The 26,365-nt window shown below is 36.6% G+C and overlaps 1 protein-coding gene across 1 annotated transcript in view; it reads left to right on the top strand.

The window, feature by feature from the left end:
- Positions 1-26,365, top strand: part of LOC150088267 (centrosomal P4.1-associated protein-like) — a 452,284-nt gene that overhangs the window by 139,697 nt on the left and 286,222 nt on the right. Inside the window, exon 5 of the mRNA XM_090370091.1 lies at positions 19,326-19,411. Coding sequence (XP_090226217.1) covers positions 19,326-19,411 — 86 coding nt within the window. The remainder of the gene's footprint in view (positions 1-19,325; positions 19,412-26,365) is intronic.

The raw sequence follows: 26,365 nt of genomic DNA, 5'->3' as shown, positions 1-26,365 counted from the left end.
ACAACACATGTGTACACTCCTCGTTCTGCAAAGACCGATGGCACAATGAAGTGAAGGCAGGAATTATTCTGCCTTTATAACATGGTATTTCACACATCTGGAGCTGCTTAACACAACACGTGGTTTAACAAAGTAGTGTATTTATATATATATATATTGAGGTTGAATGGCACGGGGAAATTGTGCTGTCTAACCTCAAAATATACCCATTTAATTTCATGCATTTAATTAATATTTTTATAATGAATTGGAAATCATTTACTTTTTATATTTAATAATTAATATTTATAATTTCAATCTGGCTAAACACTGCCTACCTTGCCTATCCAGTGGGCACGTCCCTGCTTATATCTGATTGGCACCACATTTCTGATATCCCAACAATATCTGCTTTGGATGTTTTAACCAGCACTTCAGATTCATCAAATCTATTTACTACTAGCAATACCCATTGTAAAAATTTTGAAATTGATAGCAGAGTGTTTCTCTAACTGTCCTGAAGGGATGTGCTTTGTCATTTTTATTGCCTGATATTTTCCAAAAACTTTTGTACAATTCATTATCATCTGTATAAAATACTACTGAAAGGGGCAAAATATAAAAATGTACACCAAAAACCTAATTCTCTATGCAAATAGCTGTATTCTAGTTGTGCCCTTTGCGTAAATTTCATAATTGGTAGCACAGTTTTTATTGTCTGATATTTTCCCGAAAGTTTTTGACAATTCATTGTCATCTCTATAAAATACTACTGTAAAGGGCAAAATATTAAAAAGTACACTATAAACTCACCTTTCGCTTTAAAAACTTGGTCAAACTTTCATTCTTAGTGTTTCGTTTCGTTTTCTTGCAGATGCTTCAACTGTACAGTTGAATATCATCCCAGTCAAATATCATCCTAGATGTTGACATTTCAACTCCCGTTATCTCATCTCCATACGTTTAATGTCCTGTTTAAATCTCTCATTCCTGTTCTTCATTTACACTTCCAAATGTGGAAGTGTAAAATTATACCATGACAATCATGTTGCGACCCAACTTTTTAAAGTTTGCCAACATATTTTCAACTGTATTCTGGTAGTCCAGATCTTTATTCTTCTCTAAAAAATTCTCAACCACAGACGTGAAACTAATGCCTACCTGAATTTCTCTTTTAAATTTCGTTCCCTCATTAGTATGCGAATTTAAAGTTTTCTGTTGCCAGTATGTTTTGAATCCTTATGTCATAAGCAGGGAAGCCAGCTTACAATATAACAACTAATGTACACGGCGAATCCTTTATCATTTCTTGTATCTGAGGAAACTTATAAATTTTCTTTGATTTCACCCTTTGAGATCGATCTTGAATACATTTGCTGAAACACAAAAAGGCATGTTACTTTTTTGCCGCGAGGTACGTTCAACACGACCAGTCAGAGTGGCATTTTGGGTTGGACAAGTTTTCTGTGTTCTGACTGTGACGTACTTCTAAAATCTTAAATTACTTACTTTAAATAACCTCAAAACAAAAAAGAAATAAATTCGAAGTTGATAATGAAAAAATGATGAGTTCTGAATGTATTAAACGTAATGAATGGCTCACGTGCATAACGTGGGGACATGGACACCTGTTTGTCTAACAATTAACATTTTCCTGTGGCTCCATCTATGAAATGAATGTTGAATTGTTCTCATTTGTACTACAAAACTGGCTTGTTCCGTAAAATAAAACTATTCAGAATTTTTAAATTTTAACAATTTTGTGCACACTTAGTAAGAAATATTTTCAGTTTGAGACCACTTCCAGCCTGATCAGTTAAGTTTATCGTTCACACTGACGGAGTAAACAAAACAGCTTCCGTATTAAATATATAGACTATTAAATATATGTACCCTTTGCGAAAATTTCGCAATTGGTAGCATAGTTTTTCTCTAGTGCAATTCCATGTTTGGTTGTGAGCAGGTAAGCCAGTATGCATCGAACCCTTTTTCATTTATGATTTCTGTAAAATAAAACTATTCTTTCTTTTAAGGTGGGCAGCACTATTAGAGAAAATTGGCCAGTTCTGTAAAATAAAACTATTTGCATTTTTAATTTTTAATGACTACAGCTCGCTATACCTGTTGTGAAAATTTCAGTTGTTAGCAGAGTTTTAATATTATTATGTATTTTTATTTTATTTATTTATTTATTTTTTTTTTTTTTTCGGAACAAAGGACAAGATAGTGCAAATGTTAAAAAAAATGCGTAATGAACTTAGACAACTGTTTGTTTAACAGTTATCTTCCTGTGGCTCAATCTGTGAAGTGAATGTTGAACTATTCTCATTTGTACTACAAAACTAGCCCGTTCTATAAAATAAAACTATTCGGAATTTAAACAACTTTGTACATATCTAGGAAGAAATATCTTCAATTTGAGACCATTTCCAGCCAAATCGGTTAAGCCTATCATTCACACTAACTGTTGAAAGAAAATACCTTTCGTATTAAATATAGAGATTATTATTATTTTTAGCATTAGCATTAGTAGAGGCATATGATGCAAGAAAGCAAGCTTATTCAGCATCAGCCAAAAAAAACAACACAACCACTACTCCCATTTCACCCCTCCGTTCGTTCGAAATACCTGTCCGGCTGAGCCATAAATTTGTTTAGGCTATCAACTTCAACAACAAGTGATGGAAGTCTATTCCACAAACCAACTGCCCTCTGGCTAAAGGCAAATTTCCGCACATCTACTCGACATCCGTCCTTCCTCAATTTGAATTTATGCTCTCTCAGGCGATTATTCTGAGCAAGAAGAAGAATCTCATCGGCATTCAGCATGCTCAAGCCATTCAAAGCCTTATACACCTCTATCAGATCACCTCGCTGATGCCTAGTCTCCAGACTCTGTAATTTGCAAAACAGAAGCCTTTCTTCATAAGAGCAACCCTTTGTTCCATTCACTAATCTTGTTGCCCTTCTCTGTACTCGTTCCAGCAGCTCTACATCATTCTTGAAATGAAGCCTCCAGACCTGTATACAGTACTCAAGGTGTGGCCTGACCAATGCCTTATACAAGGGAATAATTACATCCCTATCCCTGCTAGAAAAATTCCTGTATATCATTGACAAGACACCATGAGCTACTCTTGCAGCTCGTCTGCACTGCTCAGAGAACTTCATATCAGCCTGCACAATTTCCCCCAGGTCCTTTTCATTCTCTACCACTGTCAGCGTAGTACCACAGAGTTGATACGTTGATCTAGGGTTACTGTTTCCCATATGTAGTACTTTACATTTGTCAATGTTAAACTTCATTTGCCACCTCTCAGCCCATCTGCTCAACCTTTCCAGATCCTGTTGCAGCAGCATAGCATCAGTAGTGTCCTTAACAACCCTGCCAACCTTTGTATCATCTGCAAACTTGGACATTAAGCTTGATATACCATCATCAATATCATTTATAAATAAAGAAAACAACAATGGACCCAACACTGAACCCTGAGGAACTCCACTAATAACATTAGTCCACGTTGAGCGGTGTCCATTGATTACCACTCTCTGTCTTCTGCCACTCAACCATCCCTTTATCCATAGCAGCAGTTTGCCTCCAATGCCACACTGCTCCAATTTGTGCAGCAGTCTTCCATGCGCAACAGTATCAAAAGCCTTTCTAAGATCCAAATATATAATATCAAAGTTATTCCCTGCATCCAGTTCTTTTGTGACTACATCATAGTATCCAATCAAATTGATCAGACAAGACCTGCCCTTAACAAAACCATGCTGTGTCTGAGCTATAACTGAATTCTTGTCTAGATGATCCTGAAATGCTTCTTTAACCAGTGTCTCCATTAATTTTCCTGGAACCGAAGTTAACTAACAGGTCTATAATTACTTGTGTCAGCCTTTGATCCTCCTTTGTGAATTGGGGTTACATTTGTGCGAATGTGCAAATTGTTAATCATTTAAATTGTTAAAATGCAAATTGTTAATCAGAATAAAATGCCTTATCAACTTAGACAACTGTTTAACAGTTGACATCTTCCTGTGGTTCCATCTGTGAAGTGAATGTTGAAGTATTCTCATTGTAGTACAAAACTGGCCCATTCTGTAAAATCCAACAATTCGGAATTTTAAAATTTAACAAGCACACCTGTGATGAAATAGCTTCAATTTGAGACCACTACCAGCTCAGTCGGTTAAACCTATCATTCACACTGACTGTCAAAAAAAATGCCTTCCCTGTTAAATATGTAGATAATTTTCTATTTAATGTCATTATTTTGAATATCGAAAATTTGTATAAAATTGTATGCTGTATATAAAAAAATATTTGTACACCCTCCTAACCCACTGGCTGTTCAGGGAAGTGTGACCTAAGGTGAATAATTTGCTTTATGGCAAAGCCCCCCTAGTTATGATTAACTTGGGGGGGGGAGCAAAGCCTTCATCCCCTGCTTGCTGCGCTCGCTTCTTTTGATAAAGTAAAATAAAATACTTACAGAAGCTTTCACACTGTGTATGTCTCTTCCTCTGCTATGAATATATGAATACGTTACATATGGAAATCAAGCATGGTACTGCGTGATGTTAGATAAACATAACCACGCCTGTTTTACCACAGTAAAACAAGCTTTTGTTATGTATTTTAGTATTTGTTACATATTACTATGTAACCCGCATCTCTCTCTCTCTCTCTCTCCTCCCATTAGCTGAATAAATATCACTCGGAGGAAAATTATTTTAGTCTATAGAAAGATAATAATAATGATAATTATATGGGGTTCAGCATTTATGGAATTCTTGTGGATAATCGAGAAGTTGAAGCTGTTTGTGCCGGGAAAGGCAGCGGCACGTTATCCTATATGCAAAAAAGACATTTGCCTTAGGCGCCTCCGTAGCCAGGTGGGAAGGAGCAGCAGTGCGTAGCACACGCTTCTTGATTAGACCCGGGTTCGAGCCCGTCACCACCAAATACGAAGGAAGCGGAAAGGTCACGAAATGACCACCGCATATCCTGGAGCAATATGGCCTTAGTTGCTAATGCTCCTAAAAATCAAATAACAAACAACAAACAAACATTTGCCTAAGGCCCCGATCAGAGTGGGCCCCAAATCACTGTTTCAAAAATTCATTGCTGTTTTTCACTAATATTTTTTAATTGATTTTTATCGAAAACTGAACTTTCTACCTTTCCCAGGTCAATAAACTTTATTAAGATTAATTTGAAAATTGTTTTTTTTTTTTTTCAAAAATGGTTTTGCCAATTTTGATGAAATTTTATATTTAGTTCTTATGTCATATAATTAGTTTCGTTGTCACAATAATATGAAATTGAAAAAAAAAATATTCTTTATTAGTTTTTTCTTTAGATGGGGCCCCCCAAATTCCATTTTGCCTTGGGCACCATGAAGGCATAAAGTGCCACTGGGGTAAGGTTTCTCGAACTGGAAGGTGGAATGCAATATGCTATCTTCAGCAAAACTAAGAATAGGATTTCCGGTCAATGAAGAATATCATTAATATACAAGAGGAAAAGAGTGGGAGAAAGAACTGAAAACCTTGGGGAACACTAGCATTAGTGGAGAAGTTAGAAGACTCATCCATCTATTATCACCTGCAGCAAGCGGTCAGAGAGGTAAATGGACCATAATCTGCCACATGGTCCAGTATAGGTTGGGAGATTGACCGTAATTAGCAGTCAGCTGCTTGAACTCCGGTCTACTCAAAGAGTGTGTGTGCTGATGCACTCCCACTCTTCTATTGAGGCCTAAACTAGTGGTATTGGGTGGCAAAAACAACAGCTATATATTAGTCAACATAAGTGCCTCAGTAGAATGTACTGTGTACAGATCTAAAATCATTAAAAGTTCTTTTTATTTTCAGAAGCTTTTCTTACGTCGATTCTCAAAATCCAAGATGGAAAAATTTTAACCTTAAACCCAGCACATCACTTTTCCTTATAATTGCATGGTAATTGTTAACTCCTTTTAAAACATTCTGGCTTGAAAAATTTTCGAACAACAAGTAGGTATAGTTTTTTCCTGTCATCTGCATTTCAGTATAACAGAATAGTGAGTCTTTGTTTAGTTAATTTTTCACCATTACAAGCAAGTGTTTTGTTTGGCAGTAAATCAGTAAATTATAAGATATATTCATCTCATCAAAGTTAAAAATATCCTTTGCCTCATATTTTTCATGTGGTCTGTGGCTTTTAAGTAGTGTTTAAATGGTGCTGTTTTAATGCGATGTTGCATTCCAAAATGCCTATATTAAAGTATGAAAAGCAAATGTTTATGGTTGTATGCCTCTTTCTGTTCACACATGGCATGCTACTCAATTGGTTTAGTCTAGATTACAGCAGTTCCAAACTACTGAGATTTACGGACACCTTCAAAAATCAAAACACGTTTGTGGACTCCATTAAAATTCAATATGTATATATATAAAACATCATTATTATTTATTATTATTATGCCCTTATATTATTTCTCCCTGATTGGGGGTTCCACCTCGTGATGGGTATTACTACCAAGTACACAGGGTGGTTGTTGTTATGTCTGGTGTTACTGTTGGTCGAGGAACTCTCTGACTATCCTACAGGTGTTCACGATTGTGACTTTCTAGAGTTCCTTTCTATGTGTTTGCTAGGAGACCTACATAACAGCCTATTGCTGCTAGGCTGTTATATAGAGTCTTTGGCACCATACCTGTGGTTGACACGATGATCCGGATGGTTGTTACTTGTTGCATATGCCACATCTCTTTGATCTCCTGTCTTAGGTTTGTGTATTTAGTCCACGAAGAGCAGCACCCATTGATTACCACCCTCTGTCTTCTACCATTCAACCATCTGTAATCAGGTGACAAAGGAGGTTAGGCAGGTGAAGGCAGATTACGAGAAATCTTTGGCAAAGGATGCTAAGAAAAACAGCAAAGAGTTATTTACCTATTTAAACTCTAGAAGGAAAGGGATGAATCTGATTGGTCCACTTGATATTGACAGTTTGACTGTTGATGATCCTGCTCAGATAGCAAACAAACAATGAGTATTTTGCATCTACATTCACACATGAGGAGTTATTAAGGTGTGAAAATGCCAGAAGGTTATCAAATTGCAGCAGGGTGCTTAATGATTTTTGCAATAACTGAGAGCAAAGTGAAGGAGAAATTGTTGAAGTTAAACATAAGAAATGCACCTGGGGTGGATGGGATCTATCCAGTTATATTAAAGGAGGCGGCAAAGCAACTAAGCAAACCCTTAGCCATAATTATGAGAGCATCCTTGGACTCAGGGGAGGTTCCCACGGACTGGAGATGTGCAAATGTATCCCCAATTTACAAAGGGGGATCGAAGGGTGACATGAGTAATTACAGACCAGTTAGTTAAACTTCTGTTCCAGGTAAAATAATGGAGTCACTGGTTTAAGATGCATTGCAGGATCATCTAGACAAAATGAATCAAATTGTGTAGTGGGTGTACTACTTGAACTATAGCTGCATTCAGTAAAATGCGAAGGTGAGGGTACAGTATCTCTATAAGGAAGAATGATAATTGAGTATTTGTTTGTGTACTGATTGATGTCTGTGGATATGATGTGTACTGATTGATATCATGGGAGAAGACAGAGAGTGGTAATCAATGGTCACTGCTCATTGTGGAATAATGTTATTAATGGAGTTCCTCAGGGTTCAGTGTTGGGTCCATTGTTGTTTTCAGTATTTATAAATGATATCGATGATGGTATATCAAGCTTAATGTCCAAGTTTTCAGACGATACAAAGGTTGGCAGGGTTGTTAAGGATACTAATGACAGTAGGCTGCTGCAACAGGATCTAGAAAAGTTTAGCAGATGGGCTGAGAGTTGGCAAATGAAATGTAACATTGACAAATGTAAAGTACTACATATGGGAAGCAGTAACCCCACAGTAACGTATCAATTCTGTGGTACTACACTGACAGTGGTAGAGAACGAAAAGGACGTGGGGGTAATCGTGCAGGCAGATGTGAAGTTTTCTGAACAGTGCAGATGGTCTGCAAGAGTAGCTCATAGTGTCTTGTGAATGATATACAGGAATTTTTCTAACAAGGATAAGGAGGTGATTATCCCCTTGTATAAGGGGATAATAACCACACCTGGAGTACTGTATACAGGTCTGGAGGCCTCATTTTAAGAAGGATGTAGAGCTGTTGGAACGAGTACAGAGGAGGGCAATAAGATTAATGAATGGAACAAAGGATTGCTCTTACGAAGAAAGGCTTAAATTTTGCAAATTACAGTGTCTGGAGGCTAGGCACCTGCAAGGTGATCTGATTGAGGTGTATAAAGCCTTGAATAGTTTGAGCATGATTAATGCTGATGAGATTCTTCCTCTTTCTCAGAATAATCACCTGAGAGGGCATAAATTGAAATTGAGGAAAGACAGATGTAGGATAGATATACGGAAGTTTGCCTTTAGCCAGCAGGCAGTTGATTGGTGGAACTGACTTCCATCCTTTGTTGTGGAAGTTGATAGCCTAAATAAACTTAAGGATGGGCTGGACAGGTATTTGGAATGAATGGAAAGGTGAAATGGGAGAGTTGTTTTTTTTTTTTTTTTTTTTTTTGCTGATGTGGCCTAAGTTTGCTTTCTTGCATCATGTGCCTCTACTAATGCTTGTATAACCGCATTTCTAATTCTAAAAGAATGTTATTTATGCATTTTGGGTTAATGGGCACTGCAAACATACATTGTTAAAATTTTGGATTCTGCTTCGAACATATTCACCAAAAATTGAGAAATCATAAATTTGTCCATCTTAATTTTAACTGTTCTTAATAAATCTGATTTGGTCTTTTCTGTGGTGCACAAGCTGTGGCTTCACATCGTGAGCGTGTGTTCAATATCCAGTTAGTACTCAGTGTCCTCTTCAGTCAACTGACAAGCAACAAATGATAACCACCATTATAAGAGGTTTCGTTATGGAAGTTTTGTGCATAATAAACACTAATATTTTATTTTATTTTATTTATTTATTTTTTTTTTTTCAGCTTTTAACATGAGAGAAAATGTGACTATAAATTGCCAAACCTTTCAGTGACTGGGATCTCCCTCATTGTTTTAGGATGCTTGATGGGGAACATGCCATAATAGGGTGTCTAGAAAATAGTGGAAGCTCCTTTTGTAATTTTAAGGGGACATGTGGTGTTATATTGCCTTTTCTTGAATATTGGACTTCATACTGCAAATTAGATATATACATTTTGCTTCAAGCTTCTAAAATTTTGCTTCATTTTCTGCATTTTATAGTTGTCATTTACTTCAAGGTTTTATTTTATTTTTCACTATTGTAGACACAGGGATATTGTATTTTTTTGTAATGTTCATTTCATTTCGTTCTGTGTAATCATCCTCATATAATTTTCAGTTGAATTTCTAGGCTTAATTCTCTCTGCCTTCACTTTGTCATCATGGCTGCTAGATGGACTTTAATATAAACAGACTTTGAATGAAATTAACAAATCAATCTCCAAAAAAAGATATCAACTCATATTCCTAAAAAAATGACACCAAAAAATTATTATAACAAGATTCTTTGAACATGGCTATTTCAACTGAGCTTCATTTGATGTTTCTAAGTATGTGTTGGTTGCAGCTACTATAAACCGGCTTTGTTTACAGAAAATTAAATTAGCAAGTCAATGCTCTACCTTCCTCAACTCCCAATGTGTGCTATTCACCTAGTTGCATCTATTCTGTTGGACTTTATTCTGATTTAGTGATCATATATACTTGATGGACTGCTGATGATGGGAGGACTTAAAGAAGTATTTTGAGTGTTTTCCTCTACTCATGAAAACTTCTGGAACACCAGAAATTATCTGTAAGAACTTCTGGTTCTCATTCCGAGTGATAACTGGAAGCTAAATGATTTTGTAATAACTAAGAATAGAGTGGAAGAGAAATTGTTGAAGCTAAATGTAAATTGTCTGTCAGGGGCAATAATTGATGACGTTGTAGAGCAGATATCATCTTTTAAGGGCACAAAAGATGATATTGTACACATTGGAACTAATGACATTAAGAGTAAGAGACCTGCAGATTTACTCAACAAGTACAGATCAATGTTGAAAAGAAGGTGTGTGTGTTAGGGTTGAATGTGAAAGTGTCTGCAATTCTGCCCAGACACGATAGGAGGGAGTATTTGATGAGAGCCTTGTTGATCAATTCGGCCCTGGAGAGATTGGGTGAGGCTCAAGGGGTAGAATTTTTCAGCCTAGTCTGTGCTTGTTGACAGAAGAGACTGCTTCTACAGGGATCGGGTACACTTAAATAGAAAGTTTGCAAGAATATTTGCTGATGCTATTGAGGCAGTGTTAGGTGGGTCAGAAAACTTCTAGCTTGGGGGGTATACAACTAAAAGGTTAACAGTGGCCGCAGGCAGAGGCAAAAGTGATTCTTGCACTGGTTCTATTAGAATGAACAGCAGCCTAGAAACAAGGTAATGGAGATTTCCTGGACTGCTGGGAGTCATAGTGGAACAAGTGAATACATGGGCTGTGTTAGGGTAACTAACAGTAGGAACAGGTGCTTGTATACTTGCATGTACACCAATGCTAGGAGTATTGTTAATAAATTTGATGAGCTTGAAGTGCTAGCAAGACATCAAAGGCAGATATTGTTGGGATATCAGTGCAGAATTGGAAATTGGGAAGTACAATGTGTACAGAAAGGATAGACAGGACAGGAAGGGCTCTTATTTAAGAAACATAAAATCAAGGATGTGCATCCAATTGGTGTTGGTGGACAATGCAGTGTTGAGTCTATTTGGTGTGAAATAAGCACTGAGAAAGGAAAAATTAGAGTAGGTGTGTGTTATAGGTCTAATGAATCTCATGAGTATAATAAGCAATTCTGCAGAGAAATAGATTGGGTCTTATAATGGCAGATTTTAACTTTCCAGATTTTGACTGGAATTTGTGGGTTGGTCAGTCACACACTAGCAAGGCTTTTGTGAATTTATTGGATGACTGTTTTCTACAGCAACATGTTCAAGAGGCAACCAGAGGGAGTAATACTCTTGATCTGATTATCAGCAGTGATTATTCATGCATTAAGAATTTGCAGATAAAGGAACCACTGGGTGATAGTGATTACAATGTACTGATGTGGGTATTAATTACTTAAAGTTGTAACTACCATCAAGACTAAAGGGAAGGGCTTTTGCTTTCATAAAGGTGACTACAGAGGTCTCATACAGTTTTTAAATTCTGTACAGTGGGATCAACTGATGATGTTACCAACGTTGAATTCTAAACGGGAAGCCTTCAGGGACTTAATTTTGGAGGTTACTAGGCATTTCATTCCAACTAAGAAATACTGTTCAAGGTCTAGGCCGAAATGAATGTTAGATGAATTAATGAGGCTCGTGGCAGAGAAGAAGAATGAATGGGATGCATATAAAGTATCAGGTGACATGGTATAAACTAGTAATCACACAGGTATAAAGCAAGTATAAACTAGTCTCTAATCAATTCACAAAGGAGGTTAGGCAGGCGAAGGCAGATTACAACAAATCTTTGGCAAAGGATGCAAAGAAAAACAGCAGAGAGTTCTTTACTTATGTAAACTCTAGAAGAAAATGGATGAATAAGATTGGACCACTTAACATAGATGGGTTGGGTATTGATGATGATGATCATGATCAGGTATCTGATAAACTGAATGAGTATTTTGCATCTACATTCACACTGAGGAGTCATTCAATGAGGGGAGTTTCAAATGCTAACAGGGAGCCAAGTGATTTTATAATAACTGAGTACAAAGTGGAGGAGAAATTGTGGAGAAATTGTTGAAGTTAAACATAAGGAAGGCACCTGGTGTGGACGGGATCTAATCAGTTATATTAAAAGAGGCAGCAAAGCAAGTAAGCAAACCCTTAGCCATAATTATGAGGGCTTCCTTGGACTGGAGGTGTGCAAATGTATCACCAATTCACAAAGGGGGTTCAAAAGGTGACACAAGTAACTGCAAACCTGTTAGTTTAAATTGTGTTCCATGCAAAATAATGGAATCACTGGTTAAAGAAGGCATTGCAGGATCACCTAGACAAGACTTCAGTAATAGTTAAGACACAGCACGGGTTTGTTAAAGGGGAGGTCTTGTCTGACCAATTTGATTGGATACTATGATGTGGTCACAAAGGAACTGAATGCCAGAAATAATTTTGATATCATATACTTGGATTTCAGGAAGGCTTTTGATACTGTTGCACATGGACGACTGCTGTACAAATTGGAGAGGTATGACATTAAGGGTAAGTTGCTACAATGGATAAAGGGATAGTTGAGTGGGAGATGACAGAGAGTGGTAATCAATGGACACTGCTTTTCGTGGACTAATGTTGTTATTGGAGTTCCCCAGGGTTCGGTGTTGGGCCCACTGTTGTTTTGTATATTTATCAATGAGATTGATGAAGGTATATCAGGTTTAATGTCCAAGTTTGCAGATGATACAAAGGTTGGCAGGGTTGTTAACGACAGTAAAGACAGTATTCTACTCCAACTGGATCTAGATAAGTTGGGAAAATAGACTGAGAAGTGGCAACTGAAGTTTAACATTGTCTAGCTAAATTTCAGTTGCCACTTCTCAGTGGCAACTGAAGTTTAGCTAGGAGTTTGGTAAATAAATTTGATGAATTAGAGGTATTGCTCAAAGCATCCAAGTCGAATATTGTTGGGATATCTGAGACGTGGTGTCACACAGATATAAGGAATGCAGAACTGGAATTTGGGGAGTACAACGTCTACAGAAAGGATAGACAGGATAGGAAGGGAGGAGGGGTTATGCTATTAGTTAGGAAACACATAAAATCCAAGGAAGTGAAGCCAGTCGACATCGCTGGACAGTGCAGTGTCGAGTCGGTTTGGTGTGACATAAGCACTGGGAGATCAAAATTGAGAGTAGGAGTGTGCCAGAGGCATAATGACTCTGATGAGTATAATAAGAAACTGTACAAGGAAATAGAGTGCACCAGTAAATCAGAGTTTTATAATGGGGGATTTTAATTTCCCAAATATTGACTGGAATTTGTGAGTTGGTCACTGACACACTAGCAAGGCTTTTGTGGATTTATTGGATGATTGTTTTCTACATCAGCATGTTCGGGAGGCAACTAGTGGCAACTCTTGATTTGATTATCAGTAGTGATTCTTCATGCATTAAGAACCTGCACATAAACGAACCACTAGGTGGCAATGATCACAGTGTGCTGAAGTGGGATTTACTCAAAGAGGTAACTACCATCACGGGTAAAGGGAAGGGTTATTGCTTTCGTACAGGCGACTACGATGGTCTGAGACAGTATTTAAATTCTATATAGTGGGACCAACTGATGATGTTACTAACAGCAAATTCAAAATGGGAAGCATTCAAAGAACTTATCTTGGAAGCTACTAGGCTTTACATTCCAACTAAGAAATATTGTTCAAGGTTTAGGCCTAAATGGATGTCAGATGAACTAATGAGACATATGGCAGAGAAGAAAAATGCTTGGGATATATATATAAATTAACACGTGACACAGAAGCCTATGATAGATATAAGTTGGTAACCAAGTTACAAAGGAGGTTTGGCCAGCAAAGGCAGATTACGAGAAATCTTTGGCAAAGGATGCAAAGAAAAACAGCAAAGAGTTCTTTTCTTATGTAAACTGTAGAAGGAAGGGGATGAATCAGATTGGTCCACTTGATATCGATGGTTCAACTGTTGATGATCCTGCTCAGGTAACTAACAAACTAAATAAATATTTTGCATCGACATTCACACATGAGGAGTTATTCAGCTAGGGGAATGCCAGAGGTGTATTCAACTCTGGTAGTAAGCTAGATAATCTTTTAATAACTGAGAGTAAAGTGGAGGAGAAACTGTTGAGGATAAACATAAGAAAGGCACCTGGGGGTGGATGGAATCTATCCAGTTATATTAGAGGCAGCAAAGGAAGTAAGCAAACCCTTAGACATAATTATGAGAGCTTCCTTGGACTCAGGGGAGGTACCCATAGACCGTACAAGTGCAAATGTGACCCCAATACAGAAAAGAGGATCAAAGGCTGACACAAGTAATTATAGACCTGTGAGTTTAACTTCTGTTCCTGGAAAATTAATGGAGGCACTGGTTAAAGAAGCACTGCAGGATCATCTAGACAAGACTTCAGTTATAGCTCAGACACAGCATGGTTTTGTTAAGAGGAAGTCTTTCCTGCCTAACCTCCTTTGTGACCTGATTACAGATTAACTTATATCTGCCATAGGCTTCTGAGTCGCTTGATAATTTATATGCATCCCATGCATTTTTCTTCTCTGTTACTAGTCTCATTAGTTCATTTGACAACCATTTAGGCCTAATCCTTGAACAATATTTCTTAATAGGTATGAAACTTTTAGTAGCTTCCACGATTAATTCCTTGAATGCTTCCCACTTAGAATTTACTGTTGGTAACATCGTCAGTTGATCCCACTGTATAGAATTTAGAAACTGTCGGAGACCACTCTTCTCGCCTTTACGGAAGCAAAAACACTTTCCTTTACCCCTGATGGTAATTAAATCTTTGAGTAGATCCCATGTCAGTACTCTGTGATCACTGCCACCTAGTGGTTCTTTTATCTGCAGATTCCTAATACATGAATGATCACTGCTGATAACCAGATCAAGAGTATTACTTTCTCTGGTTGCCTGTTGAACATGCTGCTGCAGAAAACAATCATCCAATAAATCCACAAAAGTCTGACTAGTGTGTGAGTGCCCAACCCACAAGTTCCAGTCAATATCTGGGAAGTTAAAATCCCCCATTATAAGACATTCCGATTTACTAGCCCACTCTATTTCTCTGTACAATTGTTCATTGTACTCATTCGAGTCATTAGGCCTATAACACACTCCTACTCTTATTTTTGCTTTCGCAGTGCTTATGTCACATCAAACTGACTCAACAGTACTCTGTTCATATATATCAACTGGATGCACTTCTTTTGATTTTATGTTTTTCTTAATTAACAGCATAATACCTCCTCCCTTCCTATCCTGTCTATCCTTTCTGTACACATTGTACTCCCCAAATTCAAGTTCGCCATTCCTTATATCTGTGTGACACCACGTCTCTAATATCCCAACAATATCCGCCTTTGATGTCTTGACCAACACTTCAAATTCATCAAATTTATTTACTATACTTCTAGCATTGGTATACATGCAAGTATACATGCACCTATTCTTATTCTTAGTTACTCTAACACATCCCATATTCCCATCTGTTTCACGATTACTGCCACCCGTCCCTGAAACCCCTAACACCCCTCGCTCCAGGTCGCTACTTATTCTAATAGAGTACTTTGTACAGGCCTGGAAACCTCATTTTAGAAGGATGTAGAATTGCTAGAATATATACAAAGAAGGGCAACAAAATTGGTGAGGGCAACAAAGGGATGCTCTTACCAAGAAAGGCTTAAGTTCTGCAAATTGCAGTGCCTGGAGAGTTGGCACTTGCAAGGTGATCTGATTGAGGTGTAAAAGGCTTGAATGGGTTCAGCAAGCTGAATGCTGATTGGGTTCTTCCTTTTGCTTAGACTAAAAATCTGAGGGGACACAGTTTCAAATTAAGGAAAGATAGTTGTACAATAGATGTGTGAAAATTTGCCTTTAGCCAGTGGGTAGTTGATTGGTGGAACAGGCTTTCATCTTTTGTTGTGGAAGCTAATAACCTAAATAAATTTAAGGTTGAGCTGGACAGGCATTTGCAATGAATGGAGGGGTGAAATTGGGAATTTTTTTTTTTTTTTTTTGGCTGATGCTGCATAAACTTGCTTTCTTGCATCGTATGCTTCTGCTAATGCTAAATAATGCACCTGGAGCTGATGGGATCCATCCAGCTATAATAAAAGGAATAGCAACATGAGATAAGCACACCCTTGGCTGGCCATAATTATGCATACATCCTTAGATTCAATGGAAATTCCTATAGAATGGACATGTCAAATTGTGTCTCCTATTTGCAAAGGGAGATCAAAGAGTAGTATGAGCAATTATAGACCTAATTTTGAGTTTTGTTCTATGTTAAATAATGAGTTTAGATGTTAAAGAAGCATTGGAGGATCATCTTAACATGAATGGAATCATGGAATTCAGAAAAACTTGTACAATGCAGTGATAAAAGAAATGGTTGCAAATAATGATTTTGACGTCACATTTTTACATTTCTATAAAGCATTGGACAATGTTCCAAATGAAAGATTCAGGGCAAATTGGAGCAGCAGTGTGGCATTTTCAGGTGGTAGATGACTTTCATCAACCGGTGAAATACCACCACTTTGCTTATTGGAGGCTTGAAGTGGTGAAACCCATGTTTAGTCTCTAGAGCAAAGTTTCCGGCATCCCCTCCCCTCTCCCCAGACTTCTCCTTCAACCCATGCACGGTACTAAGTATAGGTTTTGATACCTTTCGTGTTTGGGGTTCTCATAAAAAAAAAAAAAAAAAAATAGTGGCAAGTTACTGCTAAGAATAAAAGGGGTGTTTGAGTGGCAAAAGACTGAGGGTGGTTATAAATGGGCAGGGTTCTTCTGGACTAATGTTATTTGCAGAAGTGTTATTCCCATAGGGCTTAGTTCTAGGCACCTTACTGTTTGCAGTATTTATTAACAAGACTTGATGAAGACACATCAAACTTATTTTCTCAGTTTTCAGATGTTGCAATGAATGGCAGAGTGGTTAATGATAGTAATAGAGGTAAGCTACGTAACATCTAGAAAAATTAGGCCAATGGGGTGAGAAATGGTAGTTGAAATTTAACCTTGATAAATGCTGTATGGTTAGCAGTAATCCCAAATTAATATACCATCTGTGTGGTAGTACACTCAGTGTGGTGAGAAATGGAAGGGGTAATTGTGCAGTTAGACATAAAATTCTCTGAGCACTGCAGACATGCTGCCAGGACTTCCAATAGGGTTTTGTCAATGATATACAGAAACTTTGTTAACAGGGATAGGGAAGTGATTATGCCTTTGTAAAATATGGTTAGGCCACATCTTGAGTACTCTTTGGAGGCTTAATTTTAGGAAGGTTGTAGATATGCTGGAGTGGGTGCAGGGAAGGGCAACAAGATTGGTTAAGCAAGAAGATACTCTTCTTGCCAAGAAAAGCTTCAGTTCTGCAAATTGCAACATCTGGAGACTAGGCACTTGCAAGGTGAATAGATTGAGATGTTTAAGTCCTTGAATGGATTATGCAGGTACAGTGTTGAATTCTTTCTCTTGCTGAAACCACACACAAGAATGAGGCTTACATTCAGGAATGTTGAATGTGTGTAAGTTTGCCTTCAGCCAGAGGTTGGTTTATTGTTGGAACAGACTTCCATCTGTTGTTGTGGAAGTGGGTAGTTTGAACAAATTCAAGGAAGAACTAGACAAATTCTTGGAGGAGATAGACAGATATGTGGGTAGTTCTTTTCTTTTTTTTTTTTTTTTATGTGATGCACTATAAGATTGCTTGCTTGCATTATTTGCCACTGTTAATACTAATTCTAATGAAACATGAATTTCAGCTATGTAAGTGAAATTTTTTTGTTAATAGACATGAAGATGTTATTGTTATGAGAATGCATATCGAACATATCTCCATAATAAATCTGTATCTTCTCAAAAAGACTGAGAGTTACAAAAAGAATAATCATCAGATTAACTATTTTTAACTCTCAGATTACTGTAAAACTCTTTCTTTTAGATTTCCTTATATACCAGATGATATTGTGAGCAGGTTTTCAGGGGCCTGGCACAGCTGCAGGAATCTGACTTTATACATTGTAGGAGAAAATTCAGACATTCTTTATCTTTCTCAAACTTGTGTTCTCTGTAATCACATATAATGAACCCAAAACTGAAATATGAACCTTGACATCTTGAAAATCATATGTTAAGTGCACTGAGGCCGCAGTAAATTTATCAGAAAATTTACCTGTTCTGATAAATTTTCTCACAAACAGGAACAAATTTTGATGTGTATCCTGTCAGTGATATACTGGAATTTTGCTAGTAGAGACAAGAAGGCAATTTTCCTGTTCTGTAAGGGAATGGTTAGGCCACACATTGAAGTCTGGAATTCTCATTTTAGCAAGGGGTTTGGTGTCTGTTGAAATCTGTGGCGAGAAGAGTAGAGAAACAAAATTAGTCAAGGGTATTCTTTCAGTGAAAGAGGATTTATTTCTGCAAATTCCAATGCTTGGAGACAAGGCACCTGTGAGATGTGATTAATGTGTTTAAGGATTTAAATGGGTTGGATAAATTAAATGCAAATGGTTTCAGTTCTTGCTCAGACACATGAGAGACATCAATTGATCAAAAGTATGGTTGTGGGTTAGATGAGTTAAAATTTTATTTCAGACAGAGAAGTGATTAATGCTGGAACAGACTTACATTTGACATTATGGAATTGGGTTGTTTGATTAAACTTAGTGGGTAGTTAATGAATTAGACAAATTATTGGAGGAGGTGGAATGATGATGTGTGGGGTAGGTTTTTTCTTGAATGGTTCAATATTTATTTGCTTGCTTCCTTCCTTCATTTACCATTACTAATACTAATATATTGAAATATAAAATAAAGTTTTTGTGTACATACACTGTAAGTTTTTTTTTCTGATATGCATGGGTATTCTGTTTTTCCAGATATCTAAATTTTTGCAATTTTCTGGGTGGTGTACCCTTCATTTAAGAAACACAATGATTAATGTTATTGTAGTAAAACAAAAATTTTGGTTATTTACCATTGCAATTCTCATTGTAACCAACAGAAATTGCATATATGAGTTGAATTTCATGACAGAAAATGCAAATAACTGTAGTACTCATCTCTAAAAATGTTACTGGATGATAAAATCACAATAAGAAAATTTATATTTGCCACCAAGTGGTAAGTAATTAAGTTTCTTTATTTTTGTTTCTTTAATTTGAATTGATATTTAAAAAAAATTAATCATTTATTATACTCACTGCACCTTTCTTTGCATTCTGTAATAATTAAGTGTTCTGTAATAAAATGAATTGAAATTTGTTATTATATTTACCTCATATTTTATTAATTCTACAATGAAACCAGATCCACATCACAAAGAAAATTACTGTAATTGGTGAACTCTGTTCTAGAATATAAATATATTTGTTACTAGAGTCTTCCTCTTATCTGAATGTAGTGTAAAATTTATAGAAATTGTCAAATAGGTTTACTGCCTTTGCATGTTTTTTTTTTTTTTTTTTTAGTGATAAATTAAATGTTTCTATATTATTCTTTCAATAAATGTAATGTGATGATATATGTTTTTTTGACAGCTCAGATATTGCCTTCTGAAAAAAAATTTTCCTTGTCATCTTCTGAAAGTAGAATTAGAGAATTGGAAGAATTGGATGATCCTGTGGTAATGACAATGTTAATTTTTTTCTTACTTCTTTAGTGATTTATAACTGACTAAATGCATAGTTGCTTCACTTAGCAGCTAAATTTCCTTATGTCTTTTTGGGACATACCCAGGCTTGGCACACCCAGGGTCTTGAGCTGGATATCATCATTCTTCCCTTTCTTGGTGATTTCTCTCTCTCTCTCTCTCTGTGTAACTCAGAATTTTTTATTTTTGCCTGGTGCAGCAAAAGCCTCAGGCTTCCTTGCACTATATGGCTAATGATAATGATATTTCACTGGTTTGTAAGCGGCACTGAATTTTAAAATCAGTGTTAATTCTTTTATGAGTGATTTTTTTGAAGCTTTAGTTGACTGGCCTTTCAAGACAGTTTGTCAAAATATGTTTTCTCTGGGTGGTGAGCTTTCCCAATGTAGCTGGCCCACTGGTGTTTAAATTAAATTTTGTATATAAATGCTTTTAAATGTTAATTTGTTTAAAAAAAAAAAAAAAAAAAAAAAAATTCCTACAACAGTTTGTTGTACTATTTTCTAATTTAAGAAAAGTAGCACAACAAATATCAGTGGCTGCAGTGCATTTTCAACTGTATGTTGCTTATAATAATTTAAATAAAAGTAAATGAAACAGGTGCTAATGGCATGTCAAACCAGTAAAGCAAAAAATGAAAACAAGTAAATTAAAAAAAAAAAAATTTTAAAGTCAATTCCTACTTAGGTCAACAACAAACTTTCAACTTTCGACTTCAAAAATTTATCAAAAAATTATTGATTTTCGCAAGAATTGAACTCGCATTCTTCACCTTCACATGAAAAATACTGAAATCCTTGCATTTTACCGATTGAGCTACTGCCTCTTGATTTCAGTTTTATTCCTAAATTTATATCCTGCTAAATATCTTATATAAGAGAAATTTTTTTCTCTCATATAAAAACTAAAATTAATTAATTAAATTTAATTAATGAATTAATATTTGAAAAAACTGTATTAACATCAAGTGTCATCCACTACAAGTTTAAAAAAATGTATTTGAACTTGAGTGGATGAATAAAAAGTATTTTATTAACGATGGAAAATTTGAACAAGATATATAAATATATATAGGGAGAGTGTGAACTAATAGTAGGAATTGAATAAACCAATACATAAAAAAGTAAAAGGGCAGTGGGAGGGAGAAGAGTCAAGAGAAAGGTATTGCTGAAGGAATTCTCCTGAAATAATTTAGAAAATGCCAATTAATAAAATATCAAATAACATAAATATACAGAATATTTAAAATGGTAGTTGAAGTATGTTATAATGTACAGCAAGTCCCTGACATATGTAAGAGATACGTTCCAGGAGTTCTTCTGTAAGTTGAGTTTTACGTAACTCAGGAATGACTAATAAAATGTTGCTACTATATTCCTCATATGCCAAAATTACAAAAACCACGTAATATCCTCAGAAGAATGAAGAAAAATAGTTATATGTTTTTAATTAGTTCAATTAAAAACTTTATCTGGGGACAGTGGTGAAGTAGTCGGAGTGGCATATAAGAAAAGAAAACATAAAAGAAAGAAAAAAGCGCATGCTATTATTGTACTGTAAAAACTGATATGTATTTCGTATCCTTGGTTATTATAGTTGACTTCATTGGTTATTTTGTTATTGTTATTTGGTTTTTTAGGAGCATTAGCAACTAAGGCCATATTGCTCCGGGATATGGTGGTCATTCTCTGACCTTTCCGCATCCTCCGTATTTGGTGGTGATGGGCTCGAACCCCGGTCTAATCAAGAAGCGTGTGCTACGCACTGCTACTCCTTCCCACCTGGCTACGGAGGCGCCTGACTTCATTGGTGCCAATCCCTTCACCTCTTCTCGTATTCTGTCTTTGCCCTTAATTATTGTGTTCGCTGTTAACACTGACGAACCTGAATTCCGCACGATACTTGGTTTGATCATTTTCATACATCCTCATTATTTTAATTTTCTGATCCAAATCAATTGCTTTCCTTTTCTTGATAGATTTACTATTACCGTTGTAACTTATTCTCTTGGTTGACACCATGATAACGGTCAAAATTTTCTGTAAAGAACTTCACAGGTTTAAGGCGGAAACACACTTATCACATCACGTGAGCTCACATGCTCACATTTTACTAAAGTTTGTTTCAGGAGGTCACTACCATAAACAATTTGCAGTTTTCAGTTTATTGGGTTTTTTGTTACTGCAATCTATTATAAACGGGTAGTAAATTCAATCGTAGTATGATCAATATAATACCACTGGCTGGAATTCTCTCTGTTTTCCCAGATGTGTGTCTCCTTCACTGAAATCTTCAGTCATATAAAAAAAAATATATAAATAAATTTTCAGAAGCTTCTCTTCATTCCTATTTTTTAAGATTTGTAAACTTGTTACTCCTTATCTCACTTGTTCAATTTGGGCATGCCATGTTCGTTGTTATTGATTGCTTATTTTATTTTTACTGTTTTAAATTTTATAATCCTTAAAAAAAAAATAATAATAATAAAATAAAAAAAAAACGTAAGTCCGAAGTTACATAACTCGGACTTACGTAAGTTGGGGATTCACTGTATCTTCAAATATATTATGCAAGTTTATGCAGCATCAGTAAAAAAAAAAAAAACCCGCTCCCATTTCATCCCTCCGTTTGTTGCAAATACCTGGCTTTTAGCTTAGCCTTAAGTTTATTTTTGGCTGTCAACTTCCACAGCAAAGGATGGAAGTCTGTTCCACCAACCAACCAACTACCCGCTGGCTAAAGGCAAACTTCCGCACATCTATCCTACATTTGTCTTTCCTCAATTTGAATTTATGCCCTCTCAGGTGATTATTCTGAGCAAAAGGAAGAATCCCATCAGCATTGAGCATGCTCAAACCATTCAAGGCTTTATGCACCTCAATCAGATCACCTCGCAGGTGCCTAGTCTCCAGAAACTGTAATTTGCAAAACTTAAAGCTTTCTTCGTAAGAGAAACCCTTCGTTCCATTCGCTAATCTTCTTGCCCTTCTCTGTACTCGTTCCAACAGCTCTAATATTTCTTAAAATTAGAATCTTTATTTCTTAAAATGAAGCCTCCAGACCTGTATACAGTACTCAAGGTGTAGCCTGACCATTGCCTTATACAAGGGGATAATCACCTCCTTATCCCTGCTAGAAACATTCCTGTATATCATTGACAAGACACCTTGAGCTACTCTTGCAGACCGTTTGCACTCTCAGAAAATTTCATATCTGCCTGCACAATTACCCCCAGGTCCTTTTTGTTCTCTACCACTGTCAGTGTAGTACCACAGAGTTGATACGTTGCTCTGGGGTTCCTGTTTCCCATGTGTAGTACTTTACATTTGTCAATGTTAAACTTCATTTGCCACCTCTCAGCCCATCTGCTCAACCTTTCCAGATCCTGCTGCAGCAGCATAGTGTCAGTAGTGTCCTTGACAACCCTGCCAACCTTTGTATCGTCTGCAAACTTGGACATTAAGCTTGATATACCATCATCAATATCATTTATAAATACAGAAAACAATAATGGACCCAACACTGAGCCCTGAGGGACTCCACTAATAACATTAGTCCACGATGAGCAGTGTCCATTGATTACCACTCTCTGTCTTCTGCCACTCAACCATCCCTTTATCCATAGCAGCAATTTGCCTCTAATGCCACACTGCTCCTATTTGTGCAGCAGTCTTCCATCTGCAACATGGAAGACTGCTGAACAAATTTTTTTTTTAGCTCCTCTTGGGTCATCATCATCAGCCATTTTCAATCCACTGCAGGATGAAGGCCTCTCCAGCAACTTTCCAGTTCCTTCTGTTTTGAGCACTGGCCATCCATTTACTACCCAAAAACTCACGAATTTCATCTATCCATCTCCGCCTTTGTCTTCCAGGTTTTCTTCTAGCTCCTCTTGGGTACCATTCTGTTATTTTCTTAGTCCATCTGTCATCATGTCTTCGAGCTATGTGTCCTGCCCAAGACCATTTTAGTTCTTTAGTTTTGATAAGAATGTCCTTTACTTGAGTTTGCTGCCTAATCCATGTGTTTCTCTTCTTATCTAACAGTCCGATTCCCAGTATAATTCGTTCCATTCTTCGCTGTGTAGTTCTCAGCTTCTCTTCCATTCTTTTGGTGAGTGCCCAAGTTTCACTTCCATAAGTCATGGTGGGGAGTATACATTGATTCATTATTTTACGTTTCAGACAAACTGGGATATTGCTCTTCAGTATGTGACTATATTTCCTGAATGCTATCCATCCAAAATTTATTCTTCTCTTGACTTCCAGCCATTTATCATTATTACAGCTAATAACTTGTCCCAGATAAGTATATGACTCCCCGTTTTCAATTACTGCTCCTTCAATCATTATTTCCCTTTCCGTGGCATACTTGTTCATCATTATTTTTGTTTTAGCCATATTCATCTTTAGTCCAAAATCCTTACTAACTGTTCATAACTGATTAAGATTTACCTCTAATTCTTTGGGATCGTGGCTTATGACCACAGTGTCATCTGCAAATCGTAAATGGTTTAGGTACTCTCCGTTCACATTGACTCCTTTCTGCGACCAGTCTAATCTTCTGAAAGCTTCCTCAAGGGCAGCAGTAAACAGCTTTGGAGATATTGTGTCTCCTTGTCGAACTCCTTTCTCGATTTTAAATTTCCTACTGTCTTTGTCTAGTCTAATAAAGGAGGTAGCATTCTCATATATTTTCTTCAAAATCATAATATATGGGGTATCTATGCCTTGTCTTTCCAGTGTCCGAAACATTACCTTATGCTGTATGGAGTGAAATGCCTTTTCATAATCTACAAATGCCAGGCATAATGGTGTTTTATATTCATTTGCTTTCTCTATTAGCTGTGATATTACATGAAGGTGATCCATAGTTGAGAATCCTGTCCTAAAGCCAGCTTGTTCTTTTGGTTGATTCTCATCAAGTATTCTTTATAATCTGTTAGTAATGACCCTTGTGAACAACTTGTAGATGTGGGATAACAAGCTAATTGGTCTATAATTTCCAATTTCTGATTTATCTCCTTTCTTATGCAGCAAAACTATGATTGCATTATTCCACTGCTTAGGCGTCACACCTTTTCTAATGCACTTTGTGAAGAGCCTTGCCAGTTTTTGTGTTATGTCTCTTCCTCCCAATTTTAACAACTCTACAGTAACTTCATCTTCCCCCGGGGCTTTCCGATTCTTCATTTTCTTCAATGCATGTTCTACCTCATCAGGAAGAATATCGGGTATGTCGTATGTTTTGCTACTTTGCAATCCATCTTCCCCACTGCTGGTATCATTCCCTCGCTCCTTGTAGAATTCTCTATAGTAGTCTTCTGCTATTTGAGTTATGCCTTCTCTGGTGTTTATAAGTACACCATTGCTATTCTTCAGTTTCAGTATCATTTGTCTTTCTGTATTACTGCTCAAGGCTGCTGATTTAAATCCTTTGTTTTCCCTTAATGCTTGTTCTACATTTCTTGTGTTAAATCTTCTTATGTCCTCTCTGAGTCTCTTTCTAATGGCTTTGCATAACTCAGTATACTCAATTTTCTCCCTGTCAGTGTTTTTCTTGCTTTTCATTTGTCGTCTTCGGTTCATCGTGACAAGTGTTTCTTGACTAATTTTTTCTTCTTTGGATTTCTTTTTCCCTATAGGTTTCTTAGGCTTTATCACTTTCAGAAAGTTGTAATATTCCTCGTCAATATCTTGGTCCTGAGCAGTCTGCAGAAGCTCAAACTTGTTCTTAAGTTCCAGTACATACTGCTTTTTCTCCTCCTCTGTTATCTCAAAGACCTTTGTATTATTTACTCGAGTCAGTTTTTTCCTTTCCTTTCCTACATCTATATCAAGTGTACATCTTACCATTCTGTGATCACTTCCAACATTTACCTTATTCAGGACGGTAACATCATTCACAATATAGCTTCTGTTAGTGAGGATGAAGTCAATTTCTTTAGTTGTTAATCCATTTGGACTCTTCCATGTCCACTTTCTGTTCACCCTTTTCTTGAAAAAGTGTTCATTACTGACAGTCCTTGAGATTCTACAAATTCCACAAGTCTTTCACCTCTTTTATTTCTTTCACCAATTCCAAAATTTCCTATAGTTCCTCTTTCTGTGCTGTTTTGCCTTTTTCCAACCTTAGCATTGAAGTCCCCCATAATAATAGTGTAGTGGGTTTTCTGCTCATCTAGAAGACTCTAATTTCAGTGTACATTTCTTCAACCTCTTCATCATCATGGCTCGATGTTGGTGCATAAATCATTATAATCTTTAGCTTGTACCTCTTAGAAATCTTGAGTATTAGTCTTGACACCGTTGGTGATGTACTTTTGAATTCCAAAATGCTGTTTTTAAAATGTTTATGGACCAGAAGCCCAACTCCACCTTCACTCCTTTCACTGTTTCCATTGGTGTACAGCAGGTTTCCGCTTGATAAACTTATAAGTGATTCATTTCTTCTTCTTGTTTCAGCCAAACCGTGGGTACCATTCCTCTTGGATACCATTCTGTTATTTTCTTTGTCCATCTGTCATCATGTCATCATGTCTTCGAGCTATGTGTCCTGCCCAAGACCATTTTAGTTCTTTAGTTTTGATAAGAATGTGCTTGAATTGGAATATCATCGGTTTGGCTGAAACAAGAAGAAGAAGTGAATCATTTATAAGTTTAACAAGTGGAAATCTGCTGTACACCAATGGAAACAGTGAAAGGAGTGAAAGTGGAGTTGGGTTTCTGGTCCATAAATATTTTAAAAACAACATTTTGGAATTCAAAAGTACATCACCACGAGTGTCAAGACTAATACTCATGATTTCTAAGAGGTACAAGCTAAAGATTATAATGATTTATGCACCAACATCGAGCCATGATGATGAAGAGGTTGAAGAAATATACACTGAAATTGAGAGTCTTCTAGATGAGCCGAAAACCCACT

This window comes from Mastigoproctus giganteus, chromosome 3 (genome assembly GCF_048544385.1).
Source record: "Mastigoproctus giganteus isolate SK-2022 chromosome 3, ASM4854438v1, whole genome shotgun sequence".
NCBI lineage: Eukaryota > Metazoa > Arthropoda > Arachnida > Uropygi > Thelyphonidae > Mastigoproctus > Mastigoproctus giganteus.
The sequence above is the reverse complement of the archived record's forward strand: the minus strand, read 5'-3'. Positions and strand labels throughout refer to the sequence as shown.